At 40.5% G+C, this 23,453-nt stretch overlaps 1 protein-coding gene across 1 annotated transcript in view; it reads left to right on the top strand.

Moving 5' to 3' along the window:
• Rh3 (Rhodopsin 3) overlaps nt 1–23,453 on the top strand; it is a 104,428-nt gene that overhangs the window by 31,888 nt on the left and 49,087 nt on the right. Inside the window, exon 4 of the mRNA XM_067146644.2 lies at nt 11,481–11,611. Within this exon, the coding sequence (XP_067002745.1) occupies nt 11,481–11,611 (131 nt within the window). The remainder of the gene's footprint in view (nt 1–11,480; nt 11,612–23,453) is intronic.

The following is a 23,453-nucleotide window of genomic DNA, read 5'->3' as shown; positions in this document are numbered from 1 at the left end:
TCAGTGAAGTGTTTTTATTAATGCCAGGCTCAACCATATGTTCATGTATGAATTGCATTTACTTACATTTGTGAATGTGAATAGGTAATGTTACACAATCCAAGAGCATTTATTTTTTCTTTTCCTTGATGGCAGCATATGTGTGCCTGTGTGAATGGTGTTTTCCCACATTGTTGGCATGTCCTAGTGTGGAACGTAGAGTGTGTTGCCTGTACTCGAGTGGCGGTTAGGTCAGCTGCTCCAACGTATTTTGCCTATGTTAATACTAGTTCATATTCACTTTAACCATAATTCCTAAACCTAATAATAAAAGTGACATAAATAATAGTGGGCCAGTATGTTAATATTTGATAATTAAATAATAATATTTAATAATTTGGGCATGGATGTTGGATATTTTTTGTAGTGGTTAATCAGTTTAGTTTGAAGTGATAGTGAGTCAAGAATGCCTAGGCAAACTGCTTAGTGCTTACCATTGCCTTAGTTTTGTTGCTGTTGGTTTTCTGAAAATAGTGATCTACATGTAATAGTCTTCAGTTATGTCTGCTTTAGTAAATTATTTTATTATAGTGAAGCATAGTAGTGCCATGTGCTTCAGGTGCTCCCACAGTTGTGATATACACTTGTGTTTGTGTTCATGCCAAATTCTAGGATCAAGTCAAGCTTGGAAGTTGTAGAAATTTTTATTAGAATGTTTTTAGTTACTGTATCTTAACAAGTTAGGAAGTGCTATAGTCAGTGCTATATTGGGGCAAATATTTGTTTGTAGGAAGGGAAGTTAGGGATTGGAATAACTTACCAAGGTAGATGTTCCATAAATTTCCAATTTCTTTGAAATCATTTAAGAAAAGGCTAGGAAAACAATAGCTAAGGAATCTACCACCTGGGGAACTGCCCTAAATGCAGATCAGCACTGAGATTGATTGATTGATTGATTGATTGATTGATTGATTGATTGATTGATTGATTGATTGATTGATTGATTGATTTTAACCTTCGTTGTGTTTTAATAGGCCATAAGCCATGATCAAGTTGCAATCTTTGCTTTTACTGAGGAAGTTGATCTTGTGGATTTTTGAGTGATTAACGTATTTTTAACTTGCAATATAGCACTTATCCACATTCCAGGCTTGACAAAGTTACCAAAAGTAGACATGTTAACATGGAGGGAGTGAAGGAGGTTAACACTGAATTCTGTGCTGGTGATGATAACAGTTTTCACATGATGGTTTTATTATTACATTGCAATGTAATTTCAAGTAGATGTTGCAGTCAGCAGCACAGCTGCCCAATGGTCACTAATAGGCCTATTTTGATTTTCTCTCTGTGTGTGTGTGGAATTAACTTGCAGGCATTAAACATAACGTTCATGTATATTCTCTTTTAATTCAATTATATTTTTTTCTTTCATTACACAAGCAAGCTACAGAAATGTTGTCAGATATAAATCAAATTGCCAGTCAGCTTTCACCTCTTATGTTGCCACTGGCTTTGAGATTCTAAGTTTATTTGTGCTACCATGCAGCTTCTTGAAATGTTTTTCTCCTAGATAACCAGTAAGAGCGATCATAAAATCAGCGTACATGATGAAGTGCATCAGTGAACTGCAGGAAGAGATTCCTACTGCTTGCAATTAGTGTATACATGCAGTATAGTAATACTATGCCTATACCATGATTATTAGTAACAAAAATCTGCATCGCTTATACAGGGTTTATTCAGTGTGTCACTATACAAATGTTAAACAACTGTAAAATACGTTTTATTAGTAGGACTGTTAGTATATATTACCATTAATTAAAAAATCAATCTATTGTAGTATTTTTTATTATTCTGATTGACGTTTTCATTATTTTGTTACAAGGTGTTCGTTCTCGAGACTACAAACATTTAAAAGTCTGCTATGAAAATCTGAAAAGAAAGGCAAGGAAGATATGTGCAGATGAGAAAGTTAATAGGAATAAAACTGGTGGTGGTTATTTTAAGCCTCCCAATTCCAAAGGTGCCGAAAACATCATGGCTCTAATTGGGCCTACAATAACACCTCTAGAAAATCCACATGACTCTGATGCACTATACCAAGGAGATGTAACTGAAGGTAATTCTCACTATGTATATGTGATGCAATAATTAATTTATCACCTGAATAATAACACATTTAGGTATCTTGATGATGAATATACAGTCCTGTTCACTTTTCAGGTTTCAAATTCTATTATTAGCAGTCTGTCACTAGAAATGCCACTTCATTATAATTGTTTCAGAAATAAACTTCCCACTCGAAGAGGTAATTCATGTAGGCCCAGATGTAACATATCAAACAGTGGACACAATAGGCCTACAGACTTCACCCGCAAATGACCCACAGTCAGGATCATCGGGAACATCATTTTCAACTCCAGACCCAAACAAGAAAACTCCTAGCTTTCCGAAGAAGAAAGTAGGTCTGTCTCCGAGGAATAAAATTATAGATTCCTGTGAAAAGAGAATTCTTGTGTTAGAACAGCAATTAGAGTTTATGAAAAAAGAACATGAAAAAGAAATTGAAATAAAAAAATTAACAATAGCTGTATTAAAAGAAAAACTAAAATATTGGCAAAATATGAATAGTAAAAGTGAATAACTTAATTGCAAGTTATGTCTGTTTGCTTATACAGGATTATTGAAATTATGTGTAACAATAAAGTTATGAGAATCTTTATGTATAACAGTGTAATTTACTCACCTGAAATAGTCATTTATTAGCACCTGGCGAACAGCTCTCCCAGCGTTATCATCATTTCTGTACATATGATGTATTGCATCAATTGGTGCATCATTTTCAACATCAGGACCTCTGTTTTGTTGTAACTCTTCTAACACATGTCTTATTGCCAGATCATCTGGAGGATTGTCTTCTCTTGATGATACAGCAATATTGTGTAACACTGCAGTAGCAAGAATGATGTTTAAGGCTTTGTGAATTTCACATCTTAAACCAATTGAGAGGGCAGGAAATCTACGTTTCCATACTCCATACTGACGTTCCACCGTGTTCCTGGTTGTTATGTGTGCCCTGTTATAATTCTGCTCTTCTCTACTTGTGGGATTGAGTAATGGTGTTAACAGGTAAGGTTTGCAAGCATAACCACTATCACCTAATAAATAGCCATTTGCTATTTCTCTTCTTTCGAACTGCGCTCTCTTGCTGCAGTTCTGAAAAATAGTGCTATCGTGCACAGACCCGGGCCATCTGGCTACAATATCCCTTATTAGCAAATTGCTGTCACATATAGTCTGCACATTTATCGAAAAATAACCTTTTCTGTTCCTAAATATCTCTGCATTATTGCCACCAGGAGATTGAATACGGACATGAGTGCAATCGATTGTTCCAATCACTCCAGGAAATCTGGCTATGTTAAAAAACCCTTCCATGACCTCTCTTTTTTCACTATCTGTTCTTGGAAAAAATATATATCTGTTGCTGAGAGAGGCTATAATGTCACTTACGTCATGAATAATCCTGGCTGCAGTTGTCCTGTGTATTCCGGCAGTATCTCCTATTACAATATTAAAAGCACCCGTAGCATAATATCTCAAAGCAGTCAGTAGCCTATTTACTGGAGAAACAGGATTATTTCTTCGCGTTGGAAAATCCAGCTGATCACGAATTTGTTGTATTAAAAATAACACAGTTCGTTTCGAAAGACGGAACCTTTCCATGAATTTTTTCTCACCGAGTTCTTCAAAAGGGTTACCCCTCTCAACTATCACCATATCGTCGCCCTGATTATCATTATATTCGAGATATTGAAGATACAGCAACTCGTCTTCAAAACCGTCTACAAACCTTGCCGCCATTTTGAAGTTTCGTTGCTAATCAATGATTAGCATTCTTAAACGCCCAAATTTCACCGATTAACTTTAAATCAGTGATTAAGGCCATAATCGGGATTGATGCACTACAAGCGACCTTAAACAGTGATTAAATGCTATTTTAAACACTGATTACAGTAATCAAGGTTGATGCACTCGGCCATCAGTATTTGAATACACACTAAGAAACTAACAGACACTAAACGAGACTGCCAGACTGACGGATGCGCGCGGCAAGCGGGTGAATTATAACTCAGTGTCCACGACCTTGTCAAATATATATATATATATATATATATATATACCCCTACTACCCTTCCTCACAGCACATGCAGTCTCCACTACTTGCCGCAGCGCTATACAAATCGGTTAGCCGCGACGAACGGCATTTTGTGCGTATTTTCACTAATAATTATGTTAATAATGAAAGAAAATCAAGGAAATAATTAGCAGATAACAAAACAAGGCTTGTACAAATAGCTTTTTAAAAATAATTCCTAGTTCCAGCTGGCTAAAGTGGAAAAAATGCAATGTTTACTCCAAAAAGTTGGGGGAGGGTGCCACTGTCTCTCCTCGCTCCACCCACTAGTCACCGCTACTGTTTGTAAACACGCCAAAGATGCAGAAAAGGAAATTTAATAACTTATTAATTTATGCACATGTAGAAATTCCACTCGATAATAGAGTTGTTTGTATGAAACAAAAACTGATACTATTCGGTGAAATACGTGTGTAGGGGGCATTGGCCTACGTCTGTTTGGAGCTTCGGCTGTATTCCGACCAGGTTGTCCAGATTAAAATAATGTCTGTGTATTTGTCGCTGTTGAACACAATATCCATTGCCGATATGCTGACAGCAAATATAGTGCGGCTGTACCATACACCAGCCTAGAAATATGCGGTGGAAAACGATGTTTACTAATGTAAGGGGTGCATTAGACCTGTAACGCTGAGTAACATGCTGCGAGCGACAGGCTTGTTCTTATCTCTTCATATTCTGACGTAACCTACCCGCTGGCAGTAGTGCGCCTGTGAAAATCAGTTGGTAGACATCCCATTCATCATTTGTGCATGCGGGACATTTGTAAATAGAAATTACGGCGTTCGAGAGCCACCTGGTATATATATACATATAATTCGCTGGGGCCATCAAGGACCACGTTAAGTCTTGTTGCATTTGACACTGAACTTGGCCTTCGTTAGAGCCGAAATTTCCCTCATTCTTTGTGAGTGGTCCTGCTTAAGCTCCTCTGTCCAAGGGGCACCGTATTTTCTCTTCGGTTGCTCGTCTCGGTTTAGCCCGCTCGTCAATATTTTCTTGCGGAAGCGATCTCTGTTAAGGGCATCTTAAGCTGAGATATGTAGCATTTGCAGGTCTTCTTTGGTATTTATAGACCTGGCAATTGCGGTTTTGGGGTTTGAATAAAAAAAGTGAAACATTTCTTTAGTTAACTTTCTTCTGTCCATTCTTTTCAGATGACCGTAAAATCGTGCCCGTCTTTTCCTGATTGTGTCGGCAATTTTCTCTATTTTGCTGTAGACTTCCTCTTTGGATCTCTTTTGATGGATTCCATTTCTGTACTTTGATCCCAAGATTCCTCTCACAATTTTGCGCTCTTTTTTCCTCAGTGATTCAAGGAGTCCTTTGTTGGTATTTAGAGACAGGGTTTCGGCTGCATATAGAACTACTGGCTTCAGAACTGTTTCATAGTGACGTATCTTGGTGTTTTGGGAAAGGCATTTTTTGTTGTAGGTTGTGCGGGATGTTTGGTAGGCTATTTCCAGTTTGCGTACTCGCTCCCGAAGTGCTTCTTTGTCCTGTCCATTTTTTTATGATGATCTCGCCCAGGTATTTGAATTTGTCTACTCGCGTGATGTCCCCGTATTTTGTATGGAGTTTTGTTGGGGCTTCTTTGATGTTAGTCATTACTTCTGTTTTCTCAAACGATATCTGCAGACCAGTTTGTTCGGCAATATCCTTTAAAATTTCAACTTGAGCTCTAGCGGTTTCTATGTCGTTTGAGAGCACAGCAATATCATCGGCAAAAACTAAGCAGTCTGTTGTGATCCCCTTGGCTTTGGTTCCTATTCTTAATGGACTGTAGTTGGTTTCCTCTAATCTCACCCGCCAGGTTCTGATGATCTTTTCAAGAACGCAGTTGAAGAATATCTGGGATATCCCATCACTTTGTCGGACTCCTGTTTTGATGTCAAAGGAATGCGAGATACATCCGTGGAACTTCACCTTGGATTTTGTATAGGTCAGGGTAGCTCTAATTAATGGCAACAGTTTCAAATCAACTCCAAATTAATTTAAGATGTTTAGCAGGACCTCCTGGTCAATGGAGTCGTACGCTTTCTAGAAGTCCACAAAGACAGACACATACTGCTTGGACCTTAGTGTACAATATCTGATGATCGTTTTGAGATTTTGGATCTGTTCGGCTGTTGAGCGACTTTTAACCCTCCTTGGTATTCACCTATTTGATGTTCGACTTATGCTTCCAAACGCTCCAGGATGGCAAGTGATAGAATTTTGTAAGTCACGGGTAGCAAAGATATTCCTCTGTAGTTGTTGATATTCTTCATGCTGCCTTTTTTGTGTAATGGATGAATCAAAGCTATTTTCCAATCTTCGGGTAGGGTCTCCTTGCTCCAAATTTCTTCTCTTTGATTTTGCAAGATATCAAGTGATTCCTCTGGGGCATATTTCCATAGTTCTGCTACTACTGGGTCTTCCCAGGTGCTTTATTATTTTTGAGACGGGCAATGTGGCGCCTGATTTCATCTCTGTGGGGTGGTCTGGAATCTGGATACCTGAGTAAGGTTCCTTGGTCTCAATGGGGCTTTGCGGTTTCGAGCAGTTAAGTAAATTCTTGAAGTAGTCTGACAGAATGCTGCAATTTTCTTCATTTGACGTCGCCAGTGTGCCGTAATAATAATAATAATAATAATAATAATAATAATAATAATAATAATAATAATAATAATAATAATAATAATAATAATAATAATAATAATAATAATAATAATAATAATAATAATAAAATAACGAAATTTTAAACTTGCTTGAAATAATGCAAACGTGACTAAAACTTAAAGTTACCGTTAACTCAGACGTTTGCGGCCATGTTATCTGATGGAACCGTTCACAATGCGCTGACGTAAACTTAACTGCGAGTCAGTAAAATTAAAGCATTGCAAACTCCAAGCTCTTGCGGTTAATGTTAAATTTAAGAACCAGCCAATCAGAGCAGCTGTACCGAAAGAGAATATGTGGAAATAAATATGTTCCAGCAATGCAATCTGACGGTATATGACGGCAGACAAGCTCGCAGCCCTGGCGACCGGACGAGAGACAATCCCTGTCATAGATAACATAGTGTCCCTGTATATGTCTTTACATTATGACAGACCGAGTTTACAAAAACGATATCATCCAGACATCTCATCGGAGTGTGATAGCTATTATAGGCACATAGATGTCGGCAAAGGAGATCTGACACTTCTTTTTATTAGAAAAGGGAAATCAAATCGTAAGATAGTGTCAAACAGTTGAGGTTTCATCCACATGTACAAAACGAACTGATGAGGGTCATTTCTTACAATAGATTACCAAAATCGCCCTGAGATAACCTTCTTTGATGCAAGGGATGAACCCATTTTCTGCACTGTTGTTTAATTCGCCTTTTCAGGTATTTTTTACAGGTACACAGTTGCCAGGAGCAAGGCAAGAGATGTTTGAAGTAATATGAATTCCGATACCGCGTTGTTTGATTCCATCGAGATATTAAAATATAAAACTGCGAGATAGGCTAAAACCCGACTTCCGTGCTAAATAACATGGCAGTGTTTTGATTGGCTGCTGTGTACTCTTTACGTTCGTGTTACGTTCCTCCATTGTGAATACCACAAATTTTACGTTAATTTTATGGTTACGTTTGCATTGTGAATGGGGCCTTAATCGCAACATAAAATATTACCAGTCAGGTTAGGAAACATGACAACTACGGATCGGATTTGGGAAGCGGCATGGAGACCCTGCGAGGCGGTAAAATGTAGACTTTTACGACCAAAGATTAGAAGATTTCAATTTCCCTAGAATATAACAATTTATTTCCAAATTAACATACTTGTAATCTCTAAATTTAAACGAACTCAAGTAAGATAATAAATAAATAAATAAATAAATAAATAAATAAATAAATAAATAAATAAATAAATAAATAAAATGCTTATTGAAGCTACTTTGACAAAACACGTACACAGAGCGATAGATCAATAATTTACAAGTTACAATTGCTTTGACACCAAATTAGAAAATGTTGAAACCTATTCCGACGACACATGTCGATTAAAATAAGGGCCAGTCCCATTCTACACAAACCAAAATCATATTTAAATTTTACGCTAACCAAGAGACAACCGTTAACTGCGTCGTCGCTGAAATACTTCACTTCGATAAGGCAGGAATACCATAGCCGACTACAGACTGTTGATGGCTCTGAGGAATACAATTAGATTAATTAAGTGAAGCAGACTTAAAGGATGACAACCGGATAAATAATAAAGTTAACAGTCAAATAACCGAAAAGGTGAAAAACAAGGTTGCCTCCACAAAAACAAAAAAGATGAAGCTAAGACATCTTGAAGTTTAAAATTAGCGATGAATGTGAAATTCGAGGGCGAGCTCCTGCATTATGAGAGAAATTAAAATCTTACATTTAAATCCAAGTTAAATCAAAACTGAAAATGAAAGAAAGAACAGTGCTTACCCTGAGATGGTGAAGGTTCCCATTTAGGGACCGAAGGACGAGCACGTCCGCTCGCTAAGATGGTCAGATGATCAAAGACACAGATCCTACCTCGCTCCCGCCGAAGAAGCCGGACAAGATCGAGGAACGCGAAATGGTGCAACCACCAAAGAGAACCAATCAGAATGCAGAATTCACCTTCGAATTTCATATTCACCGATTACATTTACTTTTATTTTCTCTTCTTTCTTGCTGACTCTGTGTTAAATGTTCAAGAAAGTTGTGTCTTGAGCAACAGGAAATGCACTTCCCAAACTGTACATTGTGTTACAAAATAATTTGATCCAAAAGAAAACTTTGAAATCCACAGATTAGATGATAATTTCTGCTACAAATAAATAAGCATTGTTAAAACAGACAGTTTAAAATGTTCTGGCCAAGTTCAGATTTTGACATTGAAACAATTCTTCCCAGTACAAAATTTCAGTTTAAACCGAATGAAAAGTTATATAAGAAATTAATACAATAAAATGAGAAGGTCAAAATAAATTTCCCTTGCTGTCTTCCCGCGGTCACAATTATTATTATTATTATTATTATTATTATTATTATTATTATTATTATTATTATTATTATTATTGCTGGAGCCAGGTGTGGGCTACGGGTACACAAACTTCTTTCAGAGGCTTACAGAGATCCCCATGAGACGCTTACACACTAGCAAGGAGGAGTTCTCCTCTTGGTGAAGCTTATAACCTGACTTTCACCCCAACCATTATCTGCTTACCATAACACAACATTGTGGAGGCCTCTTTCCAGATGAGGAAGAGTAATGAAGAGGTATTTAAATAAATTGTTTTTAAAAAGAACTATATTTATATGAGAAAGCAGAAAGGCAAATATAAAAATAAAGTCACCTATTAAAAAAAGGGAAAATAGTTCACTTATCTCTTTATAAATACACCCTAATAACATAGGTATTGTAGCTATTGATTTGATACTCATTCCCTCTTTGGTTTAGTTCTGTTGTTTCTTATAGCTAATGGGAAAAATCAACGTGCTTCATCCTTTTTACTTCATCTGTTGACAGTACGAGCGCAACGGCCTGAATACGACGCTGTTTTGTCAGCCATCCTTGAAGTATTTTCTGTGTTTTCCCACTTCTCCTCCAGGTAAATGGTACCTAACTTAACCCTTGAGCACTCACGTTCATATTCATCACTCAAGCACTTGCATGGCGCACGCTGTGCTCCATTACCTATTTTAATATCTCCCTCGAAGTTAATTAGTTTACATTGGTAACTTTATTTTACCTCACTATATTACATAAGAATGTAATATTAAGTCATGTAAATTCACTAATCCTACCTCCAGAACTAACATTAACAGGTGTATTTATATTCAAATTTGAGTATCAGTACATACAAATGTAATGTCAGTGTAGTCTATTTTTGTGAGTCAACTACAAGAAGTATAATTGTTATGTCATATTGAAGCACATGAACTTAAATCTGGCCTCAGCGCAGTTCAGTTTTGCCCCGTTTATTCCGCATCACTGACAGTCTCCATTGCGCCACTCGTGACACTGTGAGCTCAAAATCGCTGTTTAATTCGCTTCCGTTGGAGAAATATTGATTTGACTTCTTACACAGAACTGTACTGGAGGAATAGCTAACAACACAGGTCAGCAGATTGCTGGCGCAACAATGTAATTACGGTTTTATTTTTGCACGTCAGTGCGTCATCGCGAGTACTCGAGGGTTAATGCCACGGCCCCTTTCCCACCCCTCAGAAGGCCAATCTACGACATAGCAGAGTAGACCTCCTGCGCGAGGTGCCGGTCCCCCATCCGAGTTGTACCCCCAAGCAGATGCCTCACGTTCCAGAGATGGGGCTGCTCGCTCAGTCTGGAGGTAAAACCAACCCTCGACGGGAAAATAACATGGAAGACAGTGAGAGGATGCAGTTATATGGGAAACATGTAGCAAGCGATAAATAAACTAATCATTTCTCGAAATTACCAATCAATCAGTCAATACTGATCTGCAATTAGGGCAGTCGCCCAGATGGCAGATTCCCTATCTGTTGTTTTCCTAGCCTTTTCTTATATGATTTCAAAGTGGAAATTTATTGAACATCTCCCTTGGTAAGGTATTCCAATCCTTAACTCCCCTTCCTATAAACAAATATTTTCACCAATTTGTCCCCTTGAATTCCAAATTTATCTTCATATTGTGATCATTCCAACTTTTAAAGTCACCACTCAAACTTATTCGTCTACTAATGTCATTCCATGCCATCTCTCCGCTGACAGCTCGGAACATACCACTTAGTCGAGCAGCTCGTCTTCTTTCTCCCAGTTCTTCCCAGCCCACGTCTTAATCCCAGCATACGCCACTGGTATAAAACTTGTTACGTTATGGTGCAAAAGTAAAGCACAAATTCCATCACATAGTAACTAGTTCCTGTTCATCTGGCTGTGGCCCTGCATTGTCCAACAATAAAACTGCTTTCTTTCTTCTAGCCCCTCTTGGCTAAATACTCTTCAGATCTCTCAGTTTTGTATCAATATTATCTTACTGATTGGTTTAGATTGTCAGGAACTCATCATTTTAGTCTTGCTTGCTAAGACTTGTGTCATAAGAAAGCTGTTACAGTCCTTATTGGATCTTTATGTTTTCTTATACAATAGAGTCTTACCAATCCAAGTTTCGGAATTCCAAAGCCCCGTTAAATCGAAGTGTTATTTGACTGAACATTTCTCTATGTTTTTGGTTGATGATGGTGTCGCTCTCTCAGACAGAATTACCCAGTCCTATCATCGATGTTCATCTTAAATTCTGACTGTGTATTTCTGTGTTGTGGCAGGGTAATAGCCAGGCCGTTTGATAGCAAGCTGTCGGTGGGTAACGCAGTGATGCTGGTTGGAGTCATCTGGGCTTACGCACTCCCTTGGGCTGTGATGCCTCTGCTCGAAGTATGGGGACGATATGCACCAGGTGAGTTCCATTCCATACACTAAGTTTAGTGTACAATAATAGCTTTTTCCTAGTTTTCAACTTTGTGATTGTCAGTTATGTCTTAGCCGCTCTTCAGATCTCTCAGTCTGACTGGTTTAGATTTTCAGGGACCCATCATTTTAGTCATGCTTGCTAAGACTTGTGTCATAAGAAAGCTGTTACAGGCATTATTGGATCTTTATGTTTTCTTATAGAATAGAGTCTTACAAATCCAAGTTTCAGAATTCCAAAGCTCCGTTAAATCCAAGTGTTATTTGATTTTTTCTTTTTGCAATTTAAAATGAGTTTTCTACAGCACTTCATTCCCATGAAATCACACAGTGCCTCCCCACTACTGAAATTAAATTGTTTTTGAGAAAGAAACAGTTTTATTGCTGGGCAATGCAGGGCCACATCCAGATGAACAGGAACTAGTTAGTATGTGATGGAATTTGTGCTTACTTTTGCACCATAACATAACAATTTTGATACCAGTGGCGTATGCTGTGATCAAGACGTGGGCTACCACTAGACTTAGGTTACCCCTTTTTGATGGTTGGTTTAATGAATGTCGAGCCCTAAGCGTTCTGAGCTGTAGCCAACAGCCAACAGAGTAGCCTGCTGTGTTGTCAGTCCTGTTTCACAAGCTACTGCCCTGACCTCTGCTACTGTCAATAATCATCACCTGATCAGTGGAGATGGTCGCCGTAGGTTTAGCAAATTAAATTCCTTGACAAATTAAAGTCCAGCGTTGTGGCGAAATTCATAGAATGCTTGCCTTTGGTCCGATGGGCCAAGTTCAAATCTCAGAATCAACCCTATCGTACTCCTAATACTCCTGGCTTAGGGACTGGGTGTTTATCACGTCTTCGCCTTTCATTTTATCCTCATTAGGTGACCACCAAGCCTATACAGATGCCATGCACCATTATTATTATTATTATTATTATTATTATTATTATTGATGTTATTAATATCATTATTATTATATGCGAAAAAGACCAGAAAACTGATCACGCAAAGCTCACTTAGAAGTTGTGCATTTCCTTCTTTGCCAGGCAGCCTTCAATTTTTCTCTCATTGTGGTTCTTCGTTCTTCTGTCCACTTGTGGTTTCTCTCTGACTCTACTTCCCACTTGCTGATTTTCGTTATGTAGCAGGTCCGGTCAGCGATGTCGGCCACTTTGATTCCTGATTTTTCCAGGTCTTGGCGGATTTCCGTTGTCCACCTATTTGTTTTGATGTTTTCTGTTGCCTCAAGTAAGATTCTTGACAGTCTGTTTTCTGGAAGGCGTTTGATGTGGCCGTAAAATTTCAGGCGTCTTTTTCTGATGTCGGCCGCAAGGTTTGAGAGCTCCTCGGTTTTTGTACGAGATTGCAGTCGGTATCCTTCATCAGTCAGTTTTGCGCCGAGAATTTTTCTGATGATTTTACGTTCCTCTTTCAGGATGTCTTCGAGTACTGTTTTTCTGTGGAGATCCAGTGTTTCACTCGCGTATAGTATTTCAAATTTGATCACAGTGTTGTAATGTCGAATTTTGGTGAAGTTTGAAAGGCATTTTTTTTTGTAAATGTTTTGCGTTCGGCTGAGGGCTTTCTTCATTTCGGGATGCGGACCTCGAGGGCCTTCTGTTCTTTTCCTGTTGGTACTACAATTTCTCCGAGATATCGGAACTCAGTTACTTTTTCGATTGTGCCAAATTTCGTGTTGAAATTCTGGAGGCTGGACCTTGGTTTTTGAGAAGGAGATTTGTAGGCCGAAATTTTCTGAGGATTTCTTGAGGGTTGAATTGGCTGATTGCCTGTTGTTCGTTTGTTGCGAGGATCACGAGATCATATTCGGAAGCGAGACAGGAGAGTTTTACATGTTTTCTTGTCATACTTAATGGTTGCCAATTTCTTTGAGCTTTTAGAGCTTGTTCCCATTCTCTTATGATTTTGTCCAGGGCTATGTTAAAGAGTAGTGAGGAAAGTCCATCTCCTTGTCGGACACCGGGTTTTATCTGAATTTTTTCAGATATATTTCCCATGAATTTTACTTGGAAGGTTGTGTTGGCGAGAGTTAGTCTGATGATTTGTTGAGTCTTGTTGTCCAGTCCGCATTCACTCAGTGTTTGGAAGAGGTGTTGCCGGTCAGTGGAATTGTATGCTTTCTGGAAGTCCACGAAGGTGCAGATTGTGGGGTGTTTTCTTGTGTGTCGTAGTTTCAAGATGGTTTTCAGATTGAGTATCTGTTCTGCGCAGGATCTGTGGGGCCTGAACTCCGCTTGGTATTCGCCTATGAGTGGTTCTAGTTGTTCCTGTGTTCTTTGGAGGAGGGCTGCGGAGAGGATTTTGTATGCGACTTGCACCAGGGAAATTCGCCTGTAATTGTTCACATCTGTTCGGTCACCTTTTATGTGAAGTGGAACGAGGAGGGCGTTTGTTCAATTTTCTGGTAGTTTTTCCGTTGTCCAAATTTCTTGTATGATTTGTGTGAGTACTTGGAGAGAATTATTTCCTAGATGCTTAAGAAGCTCTGCTACGATGCCGTCGTCTCCAGATGCCTTGTTGTTTTTCAGTCGTTGTATGTGTCGGTGTATTTCCTCTTGTGTAGGTGGGGATGAGTCTGGGTTTGGGTTCGGATGGGGTTTATATGGAAACCTTTCTGTTGGTTCTGGGCAGTTGAGTAGTGACTCGAAGTATCTCGTGACTTCCTTGGTGTTTTCGTCATCCGTGAGTACCAATTTTCCGTTTTGTTTTGTGAAGCAGAGGTTTTTGAGCGTGTACCCATTTAATCTGTTGCGAAAGACGCTGTAAACATCTCTGGTGTTGTAGTTGCGGAAGTCCTGTTCGGCCGACTTCAGTTGGTCTTCCAGGTATTTCCTCTTGGCCTGTCTGATGAGTTTAGAGGTCTGCCTGCGGACTTCGCGGAATTTTTCTTTGTTTTCAGGTGTACGGTTGCCGATGAACTTCTGGTATGCGTTTATCTACTAAATGTGGCTTGGTCACATTCGGTATTCCAAAACGGGTGTCTGCTCTTTTCCTGTAGTGGGATTTGCTCCGATGCACTCTTCATGATTTTGTCGTGGAATTCGTTCCAAGTTTTGGCAGGGATTTTTCCCACGTTTCCGTGAGATTTGATGTTTTTATTTGTGTTGTGTCCAATTTTTTGTTTGCCTTGGATTTCTGGTAGAAGCGTTTTGGGATTTTTTTTGATTCCCGTTAGATGATGGTCCGAGTCAATGCTGGCTCCTCTGCGGACTTGGACGTTGTGTAATTCTTTTTGTTTTCGAAGGAGATGGCGACATGATCGATCTAGTGTTTGCCGCAGCAGGTGTTAGGTGATTCCCATGTGAAGAGCTTATTGGGGTTTCCCGTAGGGATGTTGACATGATTTTCAGGTCGCGTTGTTGACAGAGCTCGATGAGGCGTTTGCCGTTTTTGTTAGTCTTTTCGTGTGCTGAGAATCTTCCTGCGGTTTTTCTGTTGCACTTTTCTTTGCCAATTTTACCGTTGATATCGCCGAGGAGAATGATTGTGTCTTTTTCAGGTATTTTGATGAGTGTGGTTTCAAGTTTGTTCAGAAGTTTTCTGTTTGTATCTGATTTTTGCAGCCGTTGGTGGGTGCGTGGGCATTTGCATAGGTGTAGTGGCGATTTGCACAGCGAAGTCGCAAGGTCATTAGTCTGTTGTTTATGGGTTCACGATATTTTTGTGTACGAAAAAGGCCATGCCTAACATTGGTGTGGCTTTTTCTACTGTTCGTGTAGTTTTGCTCTTGAAAATGCGGTAGTTACCATATTCTGATGTCTCCGACTCAGTGAGTCTAGTCTCTTGTACGGCGAGTAGCTGGATTTTTTGCTGATCTAATTCTGACGTTAATCTGAGAAGTATGCCTGTTTGCAGGGGTGTGTTTATGTTTAGCGAGGCGATGTAGAAGGGCGTTTCAGTGGGAAGTTTGCCAGAGAGCTCTGACTCTCTCTTTCGTGTAAGCCCGGCTTCTCTAGAATCCGAGTGGCTGGTTGCCGCCTTCGTTTTCAGTTGGCGGGTGGATTGGTTACCACTTGCAAGATTCATAGTATGCTTGTTCTCAAGGGACTGAGTTGATCCCGAGGGATTGGAGTACAATCAAGTGGGTGAGTTCCTGAAGGTTTTCTGAGGCAGCCGCTCCGACTCGGAGTACAGACGCTGACCAGTTGCTGCAGCAAATAGGCGAACAGAAGCTACTGGATTTATTATTATCCTATGCCGTTGGCCATCTAGTGGCTCTTCCGCCTTTAGGGGTAGTTTCCCACCCCAAGGGCAAGAGAGTGCCCTGAACCTCTACCCGCTCATCCGCCTTCCAAAGAGGCTGTTGGCACTTGGTAGAGGAGGACGACTTATACCGGTGGTCACTTGGTTTGTGGACGTAGTTTAACGTCATGCCTGGCACGTACCATTATTATTATTATTATTATTATTATTATTATTATTATTATTATTATTATTATTATTATTATTATTATTATTATTATTATTATTATTATATTAAAATTTTGAATTTTACAGCATTACCAACAGTCGTACCCATCGTTCACTGATTTATTAGCTTCCTCGGGAGATCAGTGGTGGTGTCCGATCCGTGATCACAGGTTCAATTCCAACCAACCATAGAGAACTCTACACTTCAAAGAGTACATTCCATTTTAGCAGATCTACCTATAAAAAGAAAACTATGTTACTCCTATAACAGCAGCCCTGCAGTGTCTTTCTGCAAGGATGTAGAAGCAAAAAAAAGGGAAATACCAGCACTTTGTTATCTGTCTAATTAAGTCTGAAGTATGAGGTGAGGAAGTATATACGATGAGGAACGCATGTGTCAATTCGTTAACTTCCGGAGAATTTCGAGTCTTTGAGCTATCCCTCCTTCGTTAGCAGTGGCGATCTGGCGGATCGAAGCCTATGTGGCCCAGGACACCTATCCCCCCAGGTCCGTGTACCCATTGGGCACTGGCCATTCAGAAGCAAGCCATGCAGGACGAGGCGAGGGCAGAGGGACGCATTACCTGGGCTGTAATATCTTTCTCCAATGCCTTGCTCTCAGAAATGCGAGCGACGTTTTATTTCATTGCGTTCAAGTTTTCTAAATGGAACAATGTGTCATATACTTATAATGTTCTTTAGATTTCCATCGCCCTTTCCTGCCTCATTGTCGCCATCACCTGTCTGTGTCGCTGCGACGTAAAACAACTTGTAAAAAAAATCCATCATTCCCATTTGAGGTCAGGGCTTTACCGGTAGCCTTGGTAGCCCTCAGTATACGTCACTGTTTGATACAACCCATGGGTCAGGGCGTTTTGGAATGAATATTGGCACCGCCTGCTACATTCACTCCTGGAAGCAACGGAACATGAGGAAAACATCACGAACTTCCTCAAACAGATAACCATGAGGGACGTAGTGTATTGGTTAGCAGAATCACGTGTCTGTTGACAGTAAGTCCGATGATCATGACACACCAAACTTGTCAGATTTAATCTCACAGGTACACAGATGTAAAGATCCAAGTGAAATCGAAGTTACGGAGTGGATGAAGAGTGATGAACAGTATGAAATTACAGGTGCATCAATCACTGAAATGTTGAATGAACCAACAGAAGATAGTGAGGAAGAAGTTTTTTAGTAGAGACGGCACCAAATACGTCTCGTAGCGAGGGTCTCACTGCATTGCAGGTGGCGCTACACTACGTAGAACTACATCTAGAGGCAACCCCCACCGTCAGCCTGTTCCTCAAGCGATGGCGTGACATCGCTGCACATTCAGAAACAAAGGTCTATTAAAGACTTGTTTCAAAAAATAACCATAATTCACTCCATAACACTATAAGAAATGACAATACAGGACTTTAGCTTCAATTATTGCCGATTTTTTATGTTTTATGATTTTCTCTTTGTTGCTTCGTGTAGTCCGAATTATTTCAAATCTCAGGTGCCCTCTCCTCAAATACATTGGATTATCGAGATTGTACTGTAAATGATATGAGTAAAGAACTGGGATCGCAGATAAGGCTATTGATGACGTTATACTGTGTAGAGTAGAAAATGAGTTACAAGATTGTGAACAACTGCAAAATGACCTCGACAATATTGTGAGATGGACAGCAGGCAATGACCCACTGGCACTGGGATGAAAACTCAGGTTGTAAGTTTCACCATGAGCAAACTCCTCTCAGTTTTAATTACAGTGTTGATGGGGTGAGAGTAGCTCATGGGGAACACTGTAAGTACCTAGGTATTGAAATAAGGAAAGATCTTCATTGGTTTAGAAAGGTTACAGATCTCTTCACATGGTTATGAGGGTACTTAGGGGTTGTAGTAAGGATGTAACGGAGAGAGCATATGTCTCTGGTAAGACCGCAGTTAGAGGGGTACGAGAATTGGAAAGGATCCAAAGGAAAGCAGTTCAGATTGTTCTGGATTATTTCCGACAAAGGAAAAAGGACAAAGGAGGAGGAGTCTCTCACACTGCATTGGCACTGCCGGTGGCTCCAAGTAGCCTATGCAGTGGCCTCCACGGCGTTTTTCAGCGACGTCGCTAAAGCGGACAATTAATCTCCGTCGCAGCATTTCGAAGTCATTTTGCTCGGCCGGGTGGCTATCATCTATACTTCGCTACCTCACAGATACTTTGTGTACAACACCGAGTTGGCATTCAGCCTTCCCAACGACCATGTATACCTGCCTAGATCCTGGTGTGGATCCCGCCCTCTCTGAAGATGGCATTTTAACCGACATTCGCACAGCCGGCGTTCCAGTCCATGATGTCTTCAGGCTGTTGGATGCCTCCACTCCCTCCCCATCATTGTAGATTCTGATATATCTACGAAGAGAGGATGGCATGCTATGTCTCGTAGCCAACGGCGCGACTCTACCACAGATTCTACGAAGTGGTGCCTACTCCTTCGTACATCCTAGATCAGCTCTTCGCAGACCCGTCTACTCCTCCTACCGTCAACGAGTCTCAACCCCGGATATCGCAGCAGCCGCCATTGCCTTCTTTCTCCGCTTACCCCACAAATACTACCACCACGACCACCACGACCACCACGACCACCACGACCACCACGACGTCCGCCTTTACCCCTTCGCATATTACCGTCACTACTGGCACGACTTGCCACCCTTCGTCCATAATGTCATCATCCCTCCCTCTTTCCTCGATCCCCGCACAGCCTAGTCCCCAGCAACTCCCTGCCACCCCATTGGATTCGACCGCCGCAGCACCACCATCGTCACAACTATCTTCTCAAGACGACGCCGCAGCAGCCGCCACACCATCATCGCCACAGCAGCCACCACCATATTTCCATACCATGTCTAGTTGTGTTCTCCGTGGCATAGAACCTGCCATCTCCGAACGCCCGTCGTGCGTTCCGGATTCACAACGCCAATCGCCCTACATACATGGTGCGACTACACCTTCCTACTGCAGATGACGTCCAACACCTTATCAGCACCGGCGCCAGTATATACAGACATCGCTGCATAGTGGAGCCTTCTCGTTCCCCACCCCCAACTGTTCACCAACCCTACAACAATACATACCGTCGTCCCCGGCCAGCCCCTTCTCCTGTTCCTCCCTCTCAACCCGTTTGTCCACCCCCTCCTCAAACTAGTTACTTCCTCCCGCCCCTTCCGACATTAGATATCCTTCGCCTTTTCACCACTTCCCTTAATAATATTACAACTACCCTCCATCTCCTCACCATGCAGCTTCATCCTGCAACTCTCTTCTAACCTTCACATCTCGCACACATTCCCCTCTAATCCCAGCTCCGTAGCCAAGAGGCTCCATCCGTTTTCATCCTACAATTCTACAACTCATCTTACCCATCTTCCTCATCTACAACACTGCAATGTTCTCTTTACTTCTTCCGGCCCGAGAGAGAGCGTAACTCTCTAGGGGGCCCGCCCCGCCTTTTGGGCTGGGAATGAAAACTTTTCCGCCGCCGCCGCCTCCACGGTATGCACTAGCCATGCGTCTTTGTAGGTCTGCTATTTACCAACTGATGAGCACAACTTAGCACACTGGGGTGAAACGCTGGCAACCAGGAATTAAGGCGCTGGGAAATTTATAATGTCCAATAACGGACCATTTATATTGGTATTATTAAAACAGGTAGTGTTACGAAAATGTTGCAAAGTTTGGTCTGGGAAGGCTTGGGAGTAAGGGGACGAGATCCTCGACTAAGTGGGATGTTTCTAGCTGTCAGTGATGAGATGGCGTGGAATAACATTGGCAGACGAATAAGCTTGAGTGAAGCTTTTAAGAGATAGGATAGATCATAATTTGAAGATAAAGTTGGATTTCAAGAGGACAAATTAAGGCAAATATTCATTCATAAGACGAGGAGTAAAGGATTGGAATAATTTACTAATTGGCTATCTCAATGCAGCTTTGAGTCGCAGGAATGGCAATCTCCATGTTGGCCAATCACAAGTGAGCTAGATGTCACCTGACTCATTGTTTGAAATTTAATGTTACCTGACATAGCATAAGGGTGTCTAAAAGTATTTGTAAAAGTGGAAAAAGTATAACAATGATTAATTCCAATGTAATTGAAAGAGGTGTTAAAGTGAATGCCTTGAAATTGCAGGACGTGGACAAAGTGTTGCCTAAACATTTCGGCAATCCGTGGAAAATGTTTGACAGCCTCCAATTTTACATACATTTGCTGGTTACAATGAGAATGTCGTGAGAGAGAATGAGGAGGAAGTCATTGAGGGAGAGGAAGTTTCTCTAGAAACAGATGATTTGGTGGTTCCAAATCAATGATCTTCATTTAGGGCAGTTGCCCAGGTGGCAGATTCACTAACAATTGTTTACTTCATATTTACATTTATTTACAATTGTTTACCTAGCTTCTTTATAAATATTTTCAATGAACTTTAAATGTATCAAACATTTCCCTTGATAATTTATTCAAATCCCTTACTCCTCATCCTATAAATGAATATTTGCCCCAATCTATTTTGTTCTACTTGTCATTAACCACAGTTAATGCACACTGAACTCTTATTTGATCATGATTTTATGTTATTTCACTTGCGATTACGGCAAGCTCCTAAGAAGTTTGGATGCGGAAGTGGAAATCTCTATCTGTTAGATGCAAACTTGTCAATCTCCAATTTGAATAACGGCAGTGTCCAAAGTTTATCGTATATATTAGTTTATGCTGCATTTTAAAATCCTTAAGTGTAGAAGAGTTATATTCTATAAACAAATCATGCATTTATCTCATCTAGTTACAAAGTTCTTTCTTGTAAAATTGGGTTATTATTATTATTATTTATTTTCCTTAAATTGTACATGTACAATTTAGGGGTAGGAGATGGAGAAATCCCCACAGACACGGAAGTGCCTCCATCCCCACATGTATGTGTACATAAACTCTACTGAATATTTACATATATGCTATGTAGACAATTTACATATTTACATTCCAAACACTGTACTCTTAGAATAATAATTATATTATTACCCAGCCATTTATACTCTCACTCATACTCCTGTACACACACTCATTCACAACCACTCCCACACGCGCACGCATACACATTCGCCCTCATTCAGCTGTACTTGCACCCATCTTTCTTGCAATTCTAATTTATACAAGTTATATACATCATATATGAGTTTCTATTTACACATACATTTTCTTTACTGCGCGGAGGAAATGAGGAACAGGAAGCAGTTTTACGTCAGATGGTAGAAGATTCCAGATACGAGCAGACCGTGCGTAAAATCCTTTCAAATATGAGGTTGTTCTGGTGAAGGGAGGGACAAGAGTAATTCCTTGGCCTCTCTTAACACAGTGGTAATTAAGCTGCAGGCGGTGGAAAGGGGAACGTTGTGTGTTGTCTGTCAGGGATTTCTTAAGAAAGGCTACGTCTCTTTGTGTACGTAACGAATTCACTGGTGGCAATGACTTGGCTGTGTTTAAAGGGATGTGTTTGTTTGTTAAATGTTCTGCTCGTCGTTGGACACCCTCTAGTTTCCTCATATTCTCCGTTGTCGTTGGGTTCCAGGAAGGAAAGCCATATAGTAGTATGGGCCGCACCAGGGAAATATAAGCCGTTTGTAAGGCTTTATTTCTTCCTCCTGAGAGACATCTACGGACAAAACCTAGCGCTCTGTATGCCTTACACCTCACTTCCTCCACGTGCTTATTCCATTTTAGATTGTCCGTAATGTGAATACCGAGCAGTTTGATGGAGTTAGACGTCGGTAGTTGGATTTCACCTAGAGTAGGTTGGTTCTGGAGTAGTTGTCTAGCTCTGCTTAGTCTTAGGCCTATATAATTACACTTCTTAATATTTATATACATGTTATTTACCTCACACCACAGAGCTATACTATCCAGATCCGATTGGAATTGTACAATATCATCATTGGTTTTCATGGCTCTGTAAATGACTCCGTCATTGGCATACTGCGCCACGGTCGAATTTACACAATCCGGTAAGTCGAGAGCGTAAATCGTGTACAGGCGGGGCCCGATCACACTGCTTTGAATTACTCCGGAAGTAATTGTGGTTTGATCTGATTTGGCTCCTCCGTACACAACACACTGCATTCGATCCACCAAAAATCCGCAGTTTACCCTGAATGCCGTGGTTGTTACGTTTTAACAGAAGTATTTGATTTGACACCTGGTCAAAAGCTTTGCTCCAGTCGAGAGTCACACAGTCTATTTGTGAGATATCTGTCTGCTCCAAAGAGAACTGCCAGTCATCAATGACTTTTTAAAAAAGTGTTGTGCAGAATATTCTCGGAATGAAGCCGTGCTGGTTTGAGTTCAACAGGCTTCTCTCCTTGAGAAAATCCAACGTACCGTACATTACAACTAGCTGTTCCATACATTTACAGACCCTTGATGTTATCAAAACGGGGCGGTAATCATCTTCGTTTTCCTTATCTTCATCTTTGAAAACCGGGACTATATTGGCTTCTTTCCACTCCACAGGCACAGACCCAGTATTCATGGAATAGTTGAAGAGAACGTAAAGAGAGGGCGCCAAGGCGACTGCACAATTATTGAGAATTCTGGGTGGCACACGGTCCGGCCCGGTCGCGGCATGTGGTCTTGTTTTCAGAAGATTCTCCTTGACTTCATTTGTTGGGAAATACAGGTTGGTTAGAGGAAGAGAGGGATAGATGTTGTCCTTGAATAGAGCATGTTATCTTCCTCAGTAGGGACAGAGAAGTTATTTTTAAATTTCCTGTTGAAGGTGTCTGCAATTTCTTTGTAGTGTGTAGACTGCCGTACCGCTATGTTTAAATACAGATGGAGCTCTGTTGCAAACTTTACTTCTGTTAAAACCCACAGTTCCTTGGAGTTGGTGTTGAGACTGTGAATATAAGAATCGTAGGGATCTCTGATAGATTGGTTAGCCTTATTCCTAGCCAGCCTGTATTTCTCCCATTCACAATCGGATGGGTTTCTTTTCCATTTCTCGTATTATCTCCTTGGTAATCCACGGGGATTTCTGTCCGCTGGTTATATATACTATTGGTGTGGTCTCTTCTACGCATTGGAAGAAAATTTTCTTCCAGTCTTGTCATATCTTATTTATGTCTGTACTGCCGGTGACATCTGTGGTGAGAACAGAGAGGCGGTTTGATAATAAAGTTGATAGATCGTTCCAGTTTGTTCGGAGAAAAATTATAAGCTGTTCTGGTTTGGAGTTTGGGGCATGGTTTTATATGGGCCAGTGTTGCGAGAATTGCCTGATGGTCACAAAATCCAGGAATAATATTAAGGGACTGGACGGATTGTGGTACGTTACTTAGGAAAAGATCAAGGGTTGAGCGAGTTGT

Source organism: Anabrus simplex, chromosome 1 (genome assembly GCF_040414725.1).
Source record: "Anabrus simplex isolate iqAnaSimp1 chromosome 1, ASM4041472v1, whole genome shotgun sequence".
NCBI classification, from domain to species: Eukaryota; Metazoa; Arthropoda; class Insecta; order Orthoptera; family Tettigoniidae; genus Anabrus; species Anabrus simplex.
Note: the sequence above shows the minus strand (reverse complement) of the source record. Positions and strands in the feature narration are given on the sequence as shown.